Source organism: Epinephelus lanceolatus, chromosome 23 (assembly GCF_041903045.1).
Source record: "Epinephelus lanceolatus isolate andai-2023 chromosome 23, ASM4190304v1, whole genome shotgun sequence".
Lineage (NCBI taxonomy): Eukaryota > Metazoa > Chordata > Actinopteri > Perciformes > Serranidae > Epinephelus > Epinephelus lanceolatus.
In genome coordinates, this window is record NC_135756.1 from 3,407,595 (window position 1) to 3,424,192 (window position 16,598).

The 16,598-nt window shown below is 41.5% G+C and overlaps 3 protein-coding genes and 1 pseudogene across 3 annotated transcripts; 2 read left to right on the top strand and 2 right to left on the bottom strand.

The window, feature by feature from the left end:
* Positions 1-2,204: 2,204 nt before the first annotated feature.
* On the bottom strand, positions 2,205-2,651 carry LOC144461789 (histone H2A-like). The gene has a single exon (XM_078165358.1). The coding sequence runs from the start codon at positions 2,629-2,631 to the stop codon at positions 2,245-2,247; it is 387 nt and encodes a 128-aa protein (XP_078021484.1). The 5' UTR covers positions 2,632-2,651; the 3' UTR covers positions 2,205-2,244.
* Positions 2,652-2,955: 304 nt separating this feature from the next.
* Positions 2,956-3,724, top strand: LOC117249587 (histone H3-like). Its single transcript, XM_033615324.2, has one exon. It carries the CDS (start codon positions 3,003-3,005, stop codon positions 3,411-3,413), a length of 411 nt encoding a protein of 136 aa, XP_033471215.2. The 5' UTR covers positions 2,956-3,002; the 3' UTR covers positions 3,414-3,724.
* Positions 3,725-9,070: 5,346 nt separating this feature from the next.
* LOC144461753 (histone H1 pseudogene) lies at positions 9,071-11,071 on the bottom strand (annotated as a pseudogene).
* A 3,210-nt stretch (positions 11,072-14,281) lies between these two features.
* Positions 14,282-15,039, top strand: LOC117249465 (histone H2B 1/2-like). Its single transcript, XM_033615142.2, has one exon. It carries the CDS (start codon positions 14,299-14,301, stop codon positions 14,674-14,676), a length of 378 nt encoding a protein of 125 aa, XP_033471033.1. The 5' UTR covers positions 14,282-14,298; the 3' UTR covers positions 14,677-15,039.
* Positions 15,040-16,598: the final 1,559 nt, after the last annotated feature.

Sequence of the window (16,598 nt, forward strand, 5' to 3'; positions counted from 1 at the left end):
TTCTCTAGATAAGTGAGATTGTGCTGTAAAGATGAACAGCAGGTATCAGCAGAAGATATGGGGTGCCGTTTGTAAAGTGGCTCACACTGAAAATAACATCAACATTTTGCCACATTTAGCTTCAAACAATGTTTAAAAAAGTGTTGTAAATTTTTTAACGTCACCTTTTACCACATTTACAGCAATATTTGTTAACTTAGAAATATATTAAATAGTTAAATCTAAATATTAAATCTAAATCTAAATGCTAAATATAAATCTAAATGTTAAATGTTAAATCTAAATGTTCTGGGTGAAACTAAATATTTAGCTAATATGCAAATTCACACTGCCGGTCACCGGAAGTACCAAAATAAAAGCTCGAGATGGTCAGACTGTGTTTATAGAATCAAATAACGAATTAAAACCAACTTATTGGGGGAAATGAACACTTGAACATACATTAGTGTGATAATAACTACCTAAAATAACAAGAAACGTGTTTGGAGAAATTTTATTTGATGTGTACTTTGAGTTGTTAGTGTCCCTTCGGAGGGAATCACCTTGCTGTTTACAAATACTTCCGGGTAGAAAACCAGCGGAGTTTAGCTACATTTATATATGAATATCTCACATTTTTCACAGCACCGTTTAGACTAATCTGATGTTTGTAAAGTCTATAAACACAATGACTGAACAAACATTACTATCACTTTCTGAAATAATAACATGGTTATCGTAGATTAGTGGGGCTAACCGTTAGCTGTTAGCCCCGTTAGCGGTGTCTGTAATGACTCATTAACTCTAAAAGGTCTGTGGAAAAAAAAAAAAAATTCCAGCGGATGTCTTAGTTACAACATGATTGAGCTAACTGGAGTAGTTTCATGTGGTATCAGACAACGGGAGGCTTTTAACAGATGACGTCCTGATAGCTTTGCTGCTGCCGAGCCACTGATGCTTTCTAGACATTGTGATTTCCCAAAACTGAATAAATACCACACATAGCAACACAAAACAGCTTTGCTAGCTCAATCATGTTGTAACTAAGACATCCGCTGGAAAAAAATATTTTTTTCACAGACCGTTTAAGAGTTAATGAGTCATTACAGACACTGCTAACGGGGCTAAGAGCTAACGGTTGTTAGCTTAGCTTAGGTTGTTAGTCCCTCCGAAGGGACACTAACAACTCAAAGTAGACGTCAAATAAAATTTCTCCAAACACGTTTCTTGTTATTTTAGGTAGTTATTATCACGCTAATGTATGTTCAAGTGTTCATTTCCCCCGATAAGTTGGTTTTAATTTGTTATTTGATTCTATAAACACAGTCTGACCATCTCGAGCTTTTATTTTGGTACTTCCGGTGACCGGCAGTGTGAATTTGCATATTAGCTAAATATTTAGTTTCACCCAGAACATTTAGATTTAACATTTAGATTTATATTTAGCATTTAGATTTAACATTTAGATTTGGATTTAATATTTAGATTTAACTATTTAATATATTTCTAAGTTAACAAATATTGCTGTAAATGTGGTAAAAGGTGACGTTAAAAAATTCACAACACTTTTTTAAACATTGTTTGAAGCTAAATGTGGCAAAATGTTGATGTTATTTTCAGCGTGAGCCACTTTACAAATGGCACCCCATAAGAAGACACACTCACTAAAGCGGAAGAGCAGCTCAATGGGAAGTATGAAAATATTAATTAGGGCCATAATATGGATATCAAAATAAAGTTTTGGCCCTCGATCACAAATATCTTCAGTGACACAGTTGAGAGCTGCTGTTCATCCTCTGGATGTAGATGTCGGTCCATTCAAAAACATTGAGGAGGAAACCAGACCTGTGTTCTGTGTTATCTGAGTGAGGTGGAAAATAAAGTTAATTTTCCATGAAGTGATTCAACCACACCCTGAAATATTACTCTACTAATCTCATGTGTAATATCTACACTTGATGCATTCAGTCACGTAAAACTTGCCACTCAGCCTGTCTATTGCTATTTTACTGCCTATAATCAGGCAGGTGCTGTATCTATACTGTCTCTTATTATATATGTAGTTTTCTGATATTACTACTTTAAATAGTCCTTTGCATTTTTTTTTTTACTGACGTCTCCCGTTTGTACTTTGACTTCATTGCTGAAATGTTGTAGATTATTATGTTATTATATGAGGAACCGAGGTCTTTGTGAGGTGAGTGTTTGGCTCTTAAAAGAGCCTTTTTGGGGTCGTGGTTTCCAGCAGTCAGCGGGTGTCCAGGTTTACTTGGCCTTGGCGGCCTTGTCGGTCTTCTTGGGCAGCAGCACAGCCTGGATGTTGGGCAGCACGCCGCCCTGAGCGATGGTGACTTTGCCCAGCAGCTTGTTGAGCTCCTCGTCGTTGCGGACAGCCAGCTGCAGGTGACGGGGGATGATCCTGGTCTTCTTGTTATCGCGGGCGGCGTTTCCAGCCAGCTCCAGGATCTCAGCGGTCAGATACTCCAGCACCGCCGCCAGGTACACGGGGGCTCCGGCACCGACACGCTCCGCATAGTTTCCTTTACGCAGCAGCCTGTGAACACGGCCGACTGGGAACTGAAGGCCGGCACGAGAGGAGCGGGTCTTTGCCTTGGCTCTGACTTTCCCGGTGGTTTTCCCGCGACCAGACATGTTGCGATGTTTCCTGGAGTTGAGACTCAGAGACAATGCTGCACCTACAGCACAAAGCCTCCTTTATATGTGTCCGGGACGGCTCCTGTCAGACCAACCAGAAAAGAGGCTTCCAGCAGAGCAGCAGAGGGCGGCATACTCTGCACTTTGGCGGACATTTTTCAACCGACTTTGGGCCAATAAGCGGCGCAGATTCAGGCGGGGGGTCGCTGGTCGAGGCGGTGCTGAGCTCCATGAAGAGCCGCTCACCAATGAGGAGCCGGAGGTGTGAAGCAGCGTCAGCACGTCACAGCCGGTCCCACAGTTTAAGAGCCGCGTGTCTCTCGGTGTTTCCTGCATGTTTGTCGAGACCAGAGAAGTAATAAGAAGTCATGGCAAGAACCAAGCAGACCGCCCGTAAGTCCACCGGAGGCAAAGCCCCCAGGAAGCAGCTGGCCACCAAGGCTGCCCGTAAGAGCGCGCCGGCCACCGGCGGCGTGAAGAAGCCTCACCGTTACAGGCCCGGTACCGTGGCTCTGAGAGAGATCCGCCGCTACCAGAAGTCCACCGAGCTGCTGATCCGCAAGCTGCCCTTCCAGCGCCTGGTCAGGGAGATCGCTCAGGACTTTAAGACCGATCTGCGCTTCCAGAGCTCCGCCGTCATGGCTCTGCAGGAGTCCAGCGAGGCTTACCTGGTGGGTCTCTTCGAGGACACCAACCTGTGCGCCATCCACGCCAAGAGGGTCACCATCATGCCCAAAGACATCCAGCTGGCCCGCAGGATCCGCGGAGAGAGGGCTTAAACTCACCCGACTACACTCAACAAACCACCACGGCTCTTTTAAGAGCCACCTCACTCTCAGCTCAAGAGCTCCTTCCTGCTGATGACACATGTTTAACATCACTGACAACATATCAGTTATTTCATTTTTAATTATTATCAATCATTATTTCATTAAGGTTAAGTTAGATATAAATTCCCTCTCAGTCTGTTGTTGTATTACCAAAATTAGAGATTGTTTGTTTTCACATTAATCCTATTTATGATGTCAAATGCCACCATATTATATCAAAAGAACTTCTTTACTTCCTAATGTGTGAAATTAAAACTTGTTTCAACTGAATATTTTTCTTGTTATTACAATTCCCCTTCCATCCATTATGTCTCATGTCATTTTGCAGAAGAAGATTCTGGTTTTTCAAGCTCTCAGCTTAATCCTGTGACCCTTGTGAGGGGTCTCCTGCATTAGTCAGGTACCAATACACAAAACTATAATATATCAGAAACACAGGACTTTTTTCTCTCACCACAACAAGTTATATTTTACGTTCCTCCATCAGTTAATCCAAATTTCTGCTCACAAACTTTTGAATGCAGGATAATATTGGTTGTACTGACACTTCTATTGACATAGGGGCATGGAGTCTTCTGACACCTGTGTTTCATAGAGGTAAAATGAGCGCCCAGTCTGTATAAGACACTTCATGTTTTTTCTTCAGTTTCAGTTTGTTAGACATCTGTACATGCCAGCTTTGAAAGATGACAGAACCAGCCTCTCATCCAGAGGCATTTGTCCCTGCTGACTTGTTTTTAAATTATATTCAGACATTCAGTACGTTGTTTCAGCCTCGCTGCCTTTTTGAAAAGCAACTTGATAAAACCTTAGATTGTTTGTGATATTGCCATCTTTGTTGAATTTGAACGAGGTGAGGCTTCATACTTTGGTCTTACTTCGGGTCATCTGCTGCATCTTTTCCAAGAAAAGATTTAGGTGTAACTTCCATGTTACTTGTCCAATCTTCCCCACATGGCTCTTGTTTAAGGCTCCAGGCCTGAAGGCATCATGCCCTCTATCCTCTATCAGATCATAGAACAATATATGAACATTACCTCTGCAAAGGTTGATTCTGATAAAGTGAAGTAGAAGAAAATTAGAGAGGTTTTAATAGGGGTCTCCAAAATTGCCATTTTGGCACAGTTTGGCACCATGTGTGACATTTGATTTCTCATTTAAATCACTAATGGTTTTCAATAAATCCAACATATTTCCCATTCCAAAAATGACCCCACAAAGCAACTGAATGTTGAATCCATGGGGCAGATTAACCTTTCGGTGCTTCGGAGGCTCCATCTCCGCAACAGATGGGTCGAGTTGAGTGAATGACACCTCATTCAATTCGTTAGAGCCAATAGAATGGCGCTATACTCACCAAGAAGAGATTGACAGCACTGTCAGCCGGCAGAATAAACTTTTCATGGCAAAAACAACAAAGGTGAGAGAAATTTTACAACTAGGCTATAGCTTGGCGAAATGATTTGTTGTTGTTCTTTGGCCTCTGTCTCTCAGATGCTTTGGTGTAGCGTGCTTTGGCGGACATGTTCGGAAATTGTGGAATGTCTGCTTTCATTTGAGCTGTGTGCTGTGTGTTTTGCACGAAGTGCCGTAGAGGTAGAGACAGAAATATGGCGGGTGGGTTGACACATCAGTGCTGTATGGTGGCTGTACCACATGGTTCAGTTCTTGGCGCAAGGTTTTGACAGCAATATAAATCCCACAGGCTCTATTAGAAATGTGTGGTTGCTATAGGACAGTTTTGGTCAGATGAGTGAAGGATAGTTGCTAGGATGGAGCCAACGAGGAAGAGGAGGATTTCCCTGTGTGGGAAGACTTTGATTTGATTACTCCCAATAACAAACTAATTATATAATTACAGATGCATTAAGTCTGCTTATCGAGAACTGTATTTTTCACTATTTCTTCTTTTATTTAAAAAGGTGAGGTGTTTGTGTTCCAAGGATATAATAACACTTCATCCATGCCAAGGCATTTCCGTGCCTTGCATGAGAATAAGGAGGGAACTGGAGGTGCACCCAGACAAGGTAATTCATTAAAATATTACAAGTATACTGTCACAATTTTATTATGTTGACGTTTGTTTATTGTGCAAATGAAAGACAAGTAACAAACTGTATTTACATATATTCTCTTTTATCCAGCCACCAGAAAACAAGAGCTGTATGAGGCCTAATCTCCATGATAGGGAAGCATTTGTGTCCAAACTGGATCCTACCTATGTTCTCTCCACAATGCAGGTGTGTATGGGTGCATGCATAAAGCAAAGGTGTACTTTCATTGTTCATCTGACAATTCAGCACTGTTGTTTTTTTGTTGTTGTTGTTTTTCCCCCTTTAGACTGTAGAGGCCATGGCGGAGGCCAAATATGACGCAGCTAAGGAGAAGGCTAAAGTGCAGAAGGTGGCTGCAGTTAGCCTTACGTCTGACATGTGGACACACATTAACATGGATGCCTACCTGGCTGTTACCTGCCATAATTAGGTCGGCTCAAACCCCAGAACTATCAGATCAGTATCACAGGATGTTCAACCTGTGACCCATGGTAATGTATTATTTTTGGTTTTGGGGTCAATTATGATAATTAAAACACTCACTAACATGATCTGTGTGTTCTTCTCAGGTAACAAACTGTGGCGTCATCAAGGCAACACTGCCATGTAAACAAGAGAACACAAGATTGTAACTGCAGATGTTACTGTGGAGGTATAGTGTTACCTGTCCGAACTACTGATGTTACACTCGAGCCAGTTCGCTCGACACAGTGTCGATCTTTTGAAGCAAAGTGTTCCGAGACAGTGTATCGATCCCTGATTTGGCACGTCCACAATCACGTGACTACTGTGAGCAAGGCCTTGTTATGTTATATCGCGTGTTGCCCTGCTTCGCGGGAATTTCAATTTTCAATATGTCAAGGCTTTAAAAAGGGTTCTGATTCACTGCTCAAACTGTGAATAGCTATATGTATGTCAACATATCGCTGTAAAACTGAAAAACAACTGAAATGTATACTTTTAAATAATAATGTTTGCATACTTTCATTGTAAGGTCGGCAAGCTGAGTTGGACAAGGCACTGGTTGACATGGCTGTGCTTGACACTCAACTGTTTAAAGTGGTGGAGGACAAAGGCTTCAGGGCACTCGTACAGAAGCTGGACCCAACCTACATCTTGCCTACTCACCAGGCCTTACAAGCTGTGGTGGAGAAACGGTATAAGAGGCTGAAGAGAAGGCAAAGCAGAAACTGGAGAAAGCACATCTGTAAGCTTAACTGCAGACATGTGGACCTCCATGAACATGGATGCCCATCTTGGGGTCAAGTGTTTTGCTTGGTGTAGGACATTTCATACAGTCCCACACAGCAGAACATTTGAGGGATGCCATGGAGCTGCAGATAAATCAGTGGGGCTTGAGAGAGAGAAAGTGCACTGTTTAATCACAGACAATGCATCCAATATGATCCTTTGTGCCAAACTGTTGGCTGTCAGAAATGTGCCATGTTTAGCCCACAGTTTCAATCTTATTGTGAAGAAGGTACTGGATCAAACTCCTCCACTGGCTGACATCAGAACAAGAAGCCGAAAAATTGTCACATTATTTAGGACAAGCACAAAAGCAAAGGAGAAACTCACAGAGATGCAAACGCAGCTGTAGAAGCCAGTTCACAAACTGATTCAAGAAGTTGAAACCAGATGGAACTCCACATACTTGATGTTACAAAGACTGTATGAACAACGAGAACCAGTTGGTGCAGCAGTGGCAAATCTCACCACAGACTGAAATACAAGTACAAAGCAATATGTGACAGGCAGTCCTGAGGCTTGTTCAGGTCCTCCACTTAGATGCAGTTCTGGGGTACAGCCAGCAGATGTCACTATTTCGACTGTATGAAATGCTTCGAAGCAGTGTGTCATTCATGAAGCAGTTGTGTCAAAGTGGTTCACTGCCTCATGAAGCTTTGATTTCACCATCACTAGTCCGAACCAAATATCGGAAGATTGCAGGACCCACTGGAGTACTGGGAGAGGCAGAAACTGATATACCCACATTTATACAGCCTTGCTGTAGGCTTTGTGTACACCAGCATCATCTGTGCCATGTGAGGGTGTTTTCGAAGGCTGGAGAAGTTGTATCAAAAAAAAAAAAAAAAAAAGAAATTGCCTAAACCCAAACTATTGTTTCTTAATAAGAATGAATGGAACATCCCCTGTACCGTACATCACTGTGAAAGTTGCACAAGCACATTCACTGTCCTCTGCCTGCTTAAACTAATGCCAATTTTCAGAAGTGATACAGAACACGAATATTACCCCTCCTGCCATTATTATATTATATTATATTATATTATATTATATTATATTATATTATATTATATTATATTATATTATATCATATGACAATACACCACAATTAAATTTTTCGCCAAATGATTAGTTTGCATTCACCAAACAACTACAGTTTATTATAAATGTATGTGATACAGAATAGTCATAATATACTGACAGGAAAATACATTAGTGATATAAACAAATTATTGAATTATCTTCAAAGTATCTTAAAGTTTATATAAAACAGAACATAACTGCTCTTTTGCTTTTGATTTTTTTTTTTTAATAAACTTTATTTAATTTCAAATACAAGTACAGACAGAATTTGTCAGCATACAAATTAGACAAGACAATACATGACAACAATACAACCAAAAGGATGGGAAGTGTCCTTTAGTCAGAGTTACAGATCCAAGATGTGCCAGGGGAGGCACTTAGATTTGTCCATTGTTTTCCTCCTCCGGAGGTCTGTGAGTACCTGCCTCACGACCATGTTGCTGTCTATGACAGTCTGATGTAGAGTCATGGCACATCTTGTTTTCCATATTTTAACACAAACTACACTGATGATCATTTGAAACAGCTCTTTGTGTTTCGGGGGCATCTTCTCATCCAAAAGTCCATACATAACAGATTTGTAGCATATTTTAAAATTCACACCCAGACCTTTTAAAATGCTCCACACCTCTTGTGCTCTGTAACAGTTCATTAGCAGATGTTCTTGAGTTTCAGGCTCGGGGCAGTTGATCATTGGACATATTTTGGTGGTAACATAACAACTCCATGAAACAACTGCTCTCACTGGGAGTCTGCCCACTGATGTCAGCCATCTGTTGTCTCTAATGCTCTCTGACATGGATTTATTTTTTTAATATATTTATCACTGTATTGCTATAATTATCAGATATGTGTTTATATTTTATAAGACCTCCATATTTATAATTATTAATTGTATTAAAAATATGTTTGCTGGATGAACTACACCAATCAATATTTAAATGTTGGTGTTCCATTAGATAATCAGCATATAATAATTTATAATATGGGCCAGTTCGGTCTCTCCCTCTCCTTTTTCTCCACAGTGATCTGTGGAGAAAAAGGAGAGGGAGAGACCGAACTAGCATATAATAATTTATAATATGGGCCAGTTTGGTCTCTCCCTCTCCTTTTTCTCCACAGTGATCTGTTCCCTATCCAGAGAGCATTTCTGAGGAGTGCAGCAGACACATTTCTAACAAAAGCGACCTTTAATTTAATGCCCAGATCCACAGGCCCCAAACCCCCATATTCCTTACCTTTATACATTATTTCTCTTTTAGTGACCTCTCTGGTTGTACCCCACACTAGATTAACACACTGTTTATTTAATTTCATAATCATTTTCTCTGACGGAGGAAAGATGTTAGCCAGAAAGAGGAGTTTGGACAGGATGAAAGTTTTAATGATGTTGATTCTGGTTTTATAACTGGTACCTTTGTTTTCCCATTTTTTACTTCTTCTTTGGTGTCAGTCAATTTTTGCTCCCAGTTTCTTTCACTACAATCATTACTACAGAATGTTATACCCAAAATTTTTATTTCGTGGTTAATTTGAACATTAATGTTAGGTTTGTCCCTCTCGTCTCCGATCCAAACTCCCTCTGTTTTACTATGGTTCAACTTAGCACCAGATACTAGTTCATACAGATTTAAATGATTTGTTAGAACGTCCATTTCCAATTGGTTCTTTATAATAACAGTGACGTCATCAGTGTAAGCAATTGCTGTAAACTTGGGCATGTGACCCACACATATACCAGAGATCAAACTTTCAGAGTTGATTATTTTGATTAAAGGGCTTATGGCCAAAATGTACAAGGCAGCATTACGAGGGCAGCTCTGTTTGACCCCTCTCTCGACCTCGCTTTTGACGGTGGTTTCAGACAGTCACAGCTGCACAGTTCTGTACAGTCGAGTGACGCCGAACGCAGAGGGGTCTAATTACAGCCACGATGTAAATGTGACTGTGCTGTTGCTCGCACAGGATTGGTCAGTCCCTGAAGCTGGTGAACATCACAGTGGGTGGTTGGGGGAGAAAGGAGAGAAAATACAGTTAATGTTGAGTTTAATATATTATGTTGCGATTTCAATACACTTACTGATATAAAAGATGGAGCTGCTGCCACTTCTTTCCAATGTAGCTGCTCATATTTACTGGAACAGGAAAGAACTTGTTTCGTTTTGAATATGTCGTAAGTTAACTCCTACAGTAGCATAGAGCATCAAAGAGATCAAGAGTATCAGGAGAAATTAGACTGGAGGCAGAATATATGGCTGGCCCACCATAGGGGATATATTATACGGTTTATTACCTGTCTCTTTGATGACTCATCAACTGTTATTTTAAGCATTTTACCTACTTTGTTGAGTGAAACCTTTGCAGTGATTTGGTGTATTATTACTATGCTTCTCTTCGTAATCTCCATTATTTTAAATACAACTCTGTGTGCAGATATTAATAATACAATAGAAAACAGTGCTCTTTAATGATGATGTGGGTGGCTCTTAAAAGAGCCTTTGTTGAGAGTGATGACAGCTCACTTCTTCTTGGGTGCTGCTTTCTTGGCAGGCTTCTTGGCGGCAGCTTTTTTAGGTGCCTTCTTGGACACCTTAGGTTTAGCGGGGGACTTAGCAGCCTTCTTTGCGGGCTTTGCAGGGCTCTTGGTGTTCTTGGTTGCTTTCTTGGCCGCTTTCTTGGCCGCTGCGGGTTTCGTGGGCTTCTTGGCGGCTTTCTTCGGGGAAGCTGCCTTCTTGGCTGCCGCAGTCTTCTTGGCCGCTGCAGGTTTCTTGGCTGCGGGCTTCTTGGCGGCTGCGGGCTTCTTAGCTTTAACAGCTTTCTTGGCCGCTGGCTTCTTGGCCTTGGGGGCGTCTGCCTTCTTGCTCATCTTGAAGGAGCCGGAGGCCCCGGTCCCCTTGACCTGAACCAGGGTCCCCTTCTCCACCAGCTTTTTGATGGCGGTCTTGACGCGGGCCTTGTTCTTGTCCACATCGTAGCCGCCGGCAGCCAGACCCTTCTTCAGGGCGGCCGTAGACACGCCGCCTCGCTCCTTGGATGCGGCCACAGCCTTAACGATCAGCTCACTGACGCTGGGGCTGCTCTTCTTCGTTGCGGGAGACCTCTTCTTGGCTGGTTTAGCCGCTTTGGGCGGCGCAGCAGCGGCGGCGGCTGGAGCTGGAGCTGGAGCTACTTCTGCCATCTTCTATTACAGTTGTTGTATTCTCACTCAGGACAAGACGAGAGTGTGACTAGACTGTTGGAGAGCTCCGAGCAGGAGGCTGTCCTTAAACACATCATGAGAACCGTGGAGACTCAAGCCAGCCCGTGGCTCCTCCGTGCAGTGTGGATGCCGTGCAACTTGTGTTTTCTCTGGACTGCTAAAAGAGTCCAAACTAAATGTGTGAGAGGTGCTGAAGGCTGACAGTGAAGGGGCCGATAGCGGACTTGTGTCTCTTCATATTCAAGTCATGTAGAGCTCTGATGCTCTCTGCATTTTGTCTGTGGAGCCTCCAAACCTCACCTATTGCCGCCGTGGCCAGCGCTGCTCGGCGGCTTTTCCCACTCATTTCTCTCCTAAAATGATTTCAGATGCATCACAGCTCCATCAAAAGCCGTTTTCCAGCTGGCCCACATGTTTGTTCAGGGACTCCGTGTAAAAACAACCATGTGCTGCTGATGACTTTGGAATAAAGTCACGTTTTTGTGGTGGCAGCAAACACGCCGTTGATGGCCGAGGCTCATGGTGCAGTTTAGCCAGACTTCCCATCACAGCTGCTGCTGTGACTCCTTTAGATTGAAATAGTTCATAACTTTGTCCTGTTAATGATCAAACACACTGACAAATACATGTCAGCTGTCTGTGGAAGCAGGAAGTGACTTTCAATGTTACACTGACACTGTTTCAGTTCCATCATGATCACATGAACATTATGGATGGACAGATCATTGTAGGCTAATAGTGCAGAGAGTTGTGATGGAGAAGAAGTTTCACCTCTTACCACTTTGAGAAACATTCTAGATCTAATTTATCAAGTGCACAAAAAGTTAAGTTCACAGTATCAGATTATGTCCACTAGATGGTGACAACTATATATTTTAAATTGTTTACTTGAACATCAGACACAAACAAGACACAGAGGATTTAACTGGCCCACAGTTAACACTTTATGTTATGTATGTACAACACATTGTGAAACATACCAAGCCTTTAACATCATCCTTTTTCCTCCCAAATCACATTTCTTTTCACAATAAACATTTAACAGTTTAGATAGATAGATAGATAGATAGATAGATAGATAGATAGATAGATAGATAGATAGATAGATAAATCACATCAGCTGGTGATATATCTGGACCACCAAACACTTTCACTCGTACTCCATTCATTGACCTGCATAATAACAGGTAGGGAAAATGTCCTTTGTGGTTTCTACCTAATTGAAATAGCAACTCATGCCTTAGTTTAATTTGACATGTGATTTTGCTTAAAGCATTATAAGAAAGTAAAAGGTGGTCTAATATTTAAAGCATGTAAGCACAGGGCAGAAGAGCCACCCTGCTCCTCTTTACACTTGACACAAATTACCAGTGAATGTTGGCTGTCCTGTCAATGCATATCTTTGCATATCACTGTGGTGGATGTGAGAAATCACTTGTAAGTGAAATAAGATGATACTTTTTGACATGTGTTCAATAATAATAATAATAATAATAATAATAATAATAATAATAATAAGTTACAGGCTCAAATGTTTCCTGGATTGCATCATGTGTTGTATTCAGTAACACCAACACAGTGTGACCTGGGTACACAGATGTTTTAATTTTGTCTTAAAATGTAGAAGAATTAGAATTTAAAATAATGTTGATTGTGGACATAAAACAAGATGATGGATTTTTTTGACTTCTCATTTTAACCTGTATGAGCAGGCATTTGGAGCTCAACTAAATCCTCATAAAACAGGAGGTATTTGGATCTGAGTGGACATTACATTGACCAAGGTTTTTAAAATTACAATGTTTAGTTTGACTGTACGTCACAAAGAATATGGGACAATAAACTAAAACAAGTGTTTAAAAACCAAGAAAACAAAAATACGCATTAAAGCTGCAAACATTGATCAGGCCATCTGGGGGCACTGGCAGGAAGCCGGCTGATGCAACCTTCATTTTTGTTGGCCAGCATGGAGGAGTGATATGGTATGTCCTTTTTGTGGGCGCTGAAATTACCTATTTCACATTTTATTCTACTTCTGTGTCCGCTGTAAGGTGCTCGAGAACACACTTGTACAACGCAATTGTATGTAATGTAGCTGTATATCAATTGCAGACCACACTGGGGAAATTTCATGTAAATCCAAATGTAAGTGTCCTACAACTATTGCTTCCTGTTGCCAGTAGGTGGCGCAAACACCATAGCAGTAGTGATGGTGAAAGCAAAGCTTCGTGAAGCAGTGAACCATTTTGACTCAACTGCTTCATTAATCACACACTTCGAAGCATTTCATACAGTCAGAAGAGTGACATCTGCTGGCTGTACCTCAGAACTGCATCTAAGTGGAGGACCTGAACAAGCCTCAGGACTGCCTGTCACATGGTGTGTATAGAGGCAGCGGGACAAAGGAATGTGCTTGTACTGCTTTGTATAATACCCAAGTATCACGTGATATAGAAGTGAATGCTGGTGCTTCTGCAACTTTGCCATTATGGTAATATAAATGAGGTGTACCAGTAAACCAGGGAGTGTTTAAAGATTTTTATTTTAAAAAGAAGCATTTCAACAGTGCGGAGGGTAAATTTGATTTGACATCTCAAATCAGTAATTACGAAACTGGATAATATGAACAAAAGCTTATTCACTTTATATTCAAGGACTCATGTGAAAGGGAAAAATGCACATAAATCCACTCTAAGAACTTATAACACAGTCCTGGTGAAGGTCCACACAACTGTCCATACACACACTACTACTGGTCTGTCTCATTTGTACAATTTGTACAGACATATATATTGTGATGGTGATGATGTTATTGAATGAATTAACTCATTCATAAAGCACTTTCATGCACAGAATGCAGCGCAAAGTGCTTTACAATCAGAGAGACAAACAGCAAGGAGATAAAACCATACGATTATACAACACTCGCTCAAGGACAAATTAGAAGAATAAATTCATTGATTAATGAATCACTCAATCAATGAATCAAGAAAAATAAATGAATACAAATTAAAATCATATCTAACCCCCTAACAGATAACTGATAGTTGTATCACGGTTCTGATCCTTGAACCAGCCCAGCAACAGAAACATGAGTCACATCCGGGGAAAGTTTCTACACTGCATGAGGCTCTGAATATCAGCCAGTGGCAGAGTTGCGACAGCACACTGTATTTGCATACGGTTTCATGTATATAGCAGCGCTCCGACCCGTCAGCACATACTCTTCGGTTAACACCAGAGCTACAACATGCCTGAAACTGCAGTCAAAGCGGCCAAGAAGGGCTCAAAGAAAGGCGCCACAAAGAACGTCAGCAAGAGCGGCAGTAAGAAGAGGAGGACCAAGAGGAGGGAGAGCTACGCCATCTACGTGTACAAGGTGCTGAAGCAGGTCCACCCCGACACCGGCATCTCCTCCAAGGCCATGGGCATCATGAACTCGTTTGTCAGCGACATCTTTGAGCGCATCGCCGGTGAGGCCTCCCGTCTGGCTCACTACAACAAGCGCTCCACCATCACTTCCAGGGAGATCCAGACCGCCGTCCGCCTGCTGCTGCCCGGTGAGCTGGCCAAGCACGCCGTGTCTGAGGGCACCAAGGCCGTCACCAAGTACACCAGCTCCAAGTAGACACTGCTGCTGCCTCCACTACTCAACCAACGGCTCTTTTAAGAGCCACCCACTATATCTTTAAGAGCAAAGTTTTCTGATTACTACTTCAAATTATTCATCCACTGTTGCTTGTGCTGCCAAAGCCTTTTGTTTGCACTTCACTGTGGCTGATGACAGAAATCACTAAGAAGAAGAAGAAGAGTAAGCTGACACATGTCGACTTGTGATTTGGCATCAAAAACTTGAAGAAAGTGCTGGTTTAATCTTTACAGTATCTGAGCACAAGGCAGAAATATAAACTTTACCTGGATTGCATCATGTGCAGTATTGAGCAACATCAACACAACTTAACCTGGACACACGGAGTATCATTAATTCAACTAAATGTATTTATAAAGAACATTTTAAAAACAACTCACGTTGACCATGGTGCTGTACAAAATAGTGATGGGAATTCCGGCTCTTTAGAGATCCGGTTCTTTTGGCTCGGCTCACTAAAAAGAGCCATCTCTTTTGGTTCCCAAGTGGCTCCTCAGATTTTTGTTGCTTAAATTAATTTATTACCAACAATAATATAAAATGTGTAAAATAAATTACTAATGTCAAAAAAAAATACATTGCATCAAATGTTTACTATTTATACGACATTATATACTCTGACTCACAGAGTGCTACAAAAAATAAATTATAAAGTACAAAAAAACTTTTAACTGTTTTAAACTTTTAGCTTTTTACTACACTTAACTATCTTAAACTTGTAATTATTTACAGTGAAACAACAGAAGTTTACAGAATCACACAACAGAATATAACTAAAGCTGCAGCAGCAGTTGCAGTAGACACACTGGCACCTTCATTAATAGGTTTGCTTGCTTCCAATTGCACTGATGGATGAACAGTTCTCATGTGCCTGTGCAGTAGTGATGGGATTTCTCGTTCACTTGTGAGAGCCGGTTCTTTGGCTCTCATTCACTTTGAAGAGTCAGTTCAAAGATGCGGTTCGTTCATCCGTTTTTGTTTTTTGTTGTTTTGGTTTTTGCTGTGTGTGTTCAACGACAAATCACATTGCTGATTTATCGCATCACGTGATATTGTAACGTGGACCCAGAATAGACTCTGCAGATATAAAGTTTGGTGTAGCCATAGCAACGGCCTTTATAAACAACAAGCCTGTCAATACAAGTAAGTGCTAGCAGATAGTGGGTTAGTTATTGATGTGACGTTCCCGAACGAGCTGAGTCTTTCAACTGGCTCTTTGAAGTGAACGAGTGAGCGGCTGCACTGTCTTTCTCCCTTACAAACTAGTCTCTCTCAACTTCAAAACATCACATAATCTGAAATTAATGGATACAGAGTAAATTAAAGCAAAAAAGAAATTAGGAACTGGCTCGTTCACTCTAAAGAGCCGGTTCACTCGTTCACTTCAAAGAGCCGGTTCCAAGACTTGGCTCGTTCGCCAACATCACATCACTACTGTGCAGGTTGTTTGGATATGAGATTTTAATCTTGCAGACTCTACACTCTGCCCTTGTATTGTCAGTGTAGTTGATGATTCCAATTTTTACTGCTTTTCCTGCTGTATTCATTCTCAACTTTTTTTTTTTTTTTTTAACCTTTCCAGCATGTTGTCTCTCTCTGTCTCCCTCCTGTTCATGTGCTCACTGTGCTGTGTGTGCCTGTAACCCCTGCCCCTCCCCCTTCTGCTCACCTAGGACACACTGACGACACCACACATATTGACCAATCACGTGCGGCTTGAACAGAAAAAAACAAACAAAAAAAAACCCCAAAGCGGCTCCCAATCGGGAGCCGGCTCCCATCGTTCACTTCAAAGAGCCGGCTCTATGAGCCGTTTTGTTCGCGACCGACACATCACTAGTACAAAAGGACTAAAATCCTAAGAAACACATGCATAGGGGTGACATAATTGTCAGGTACAC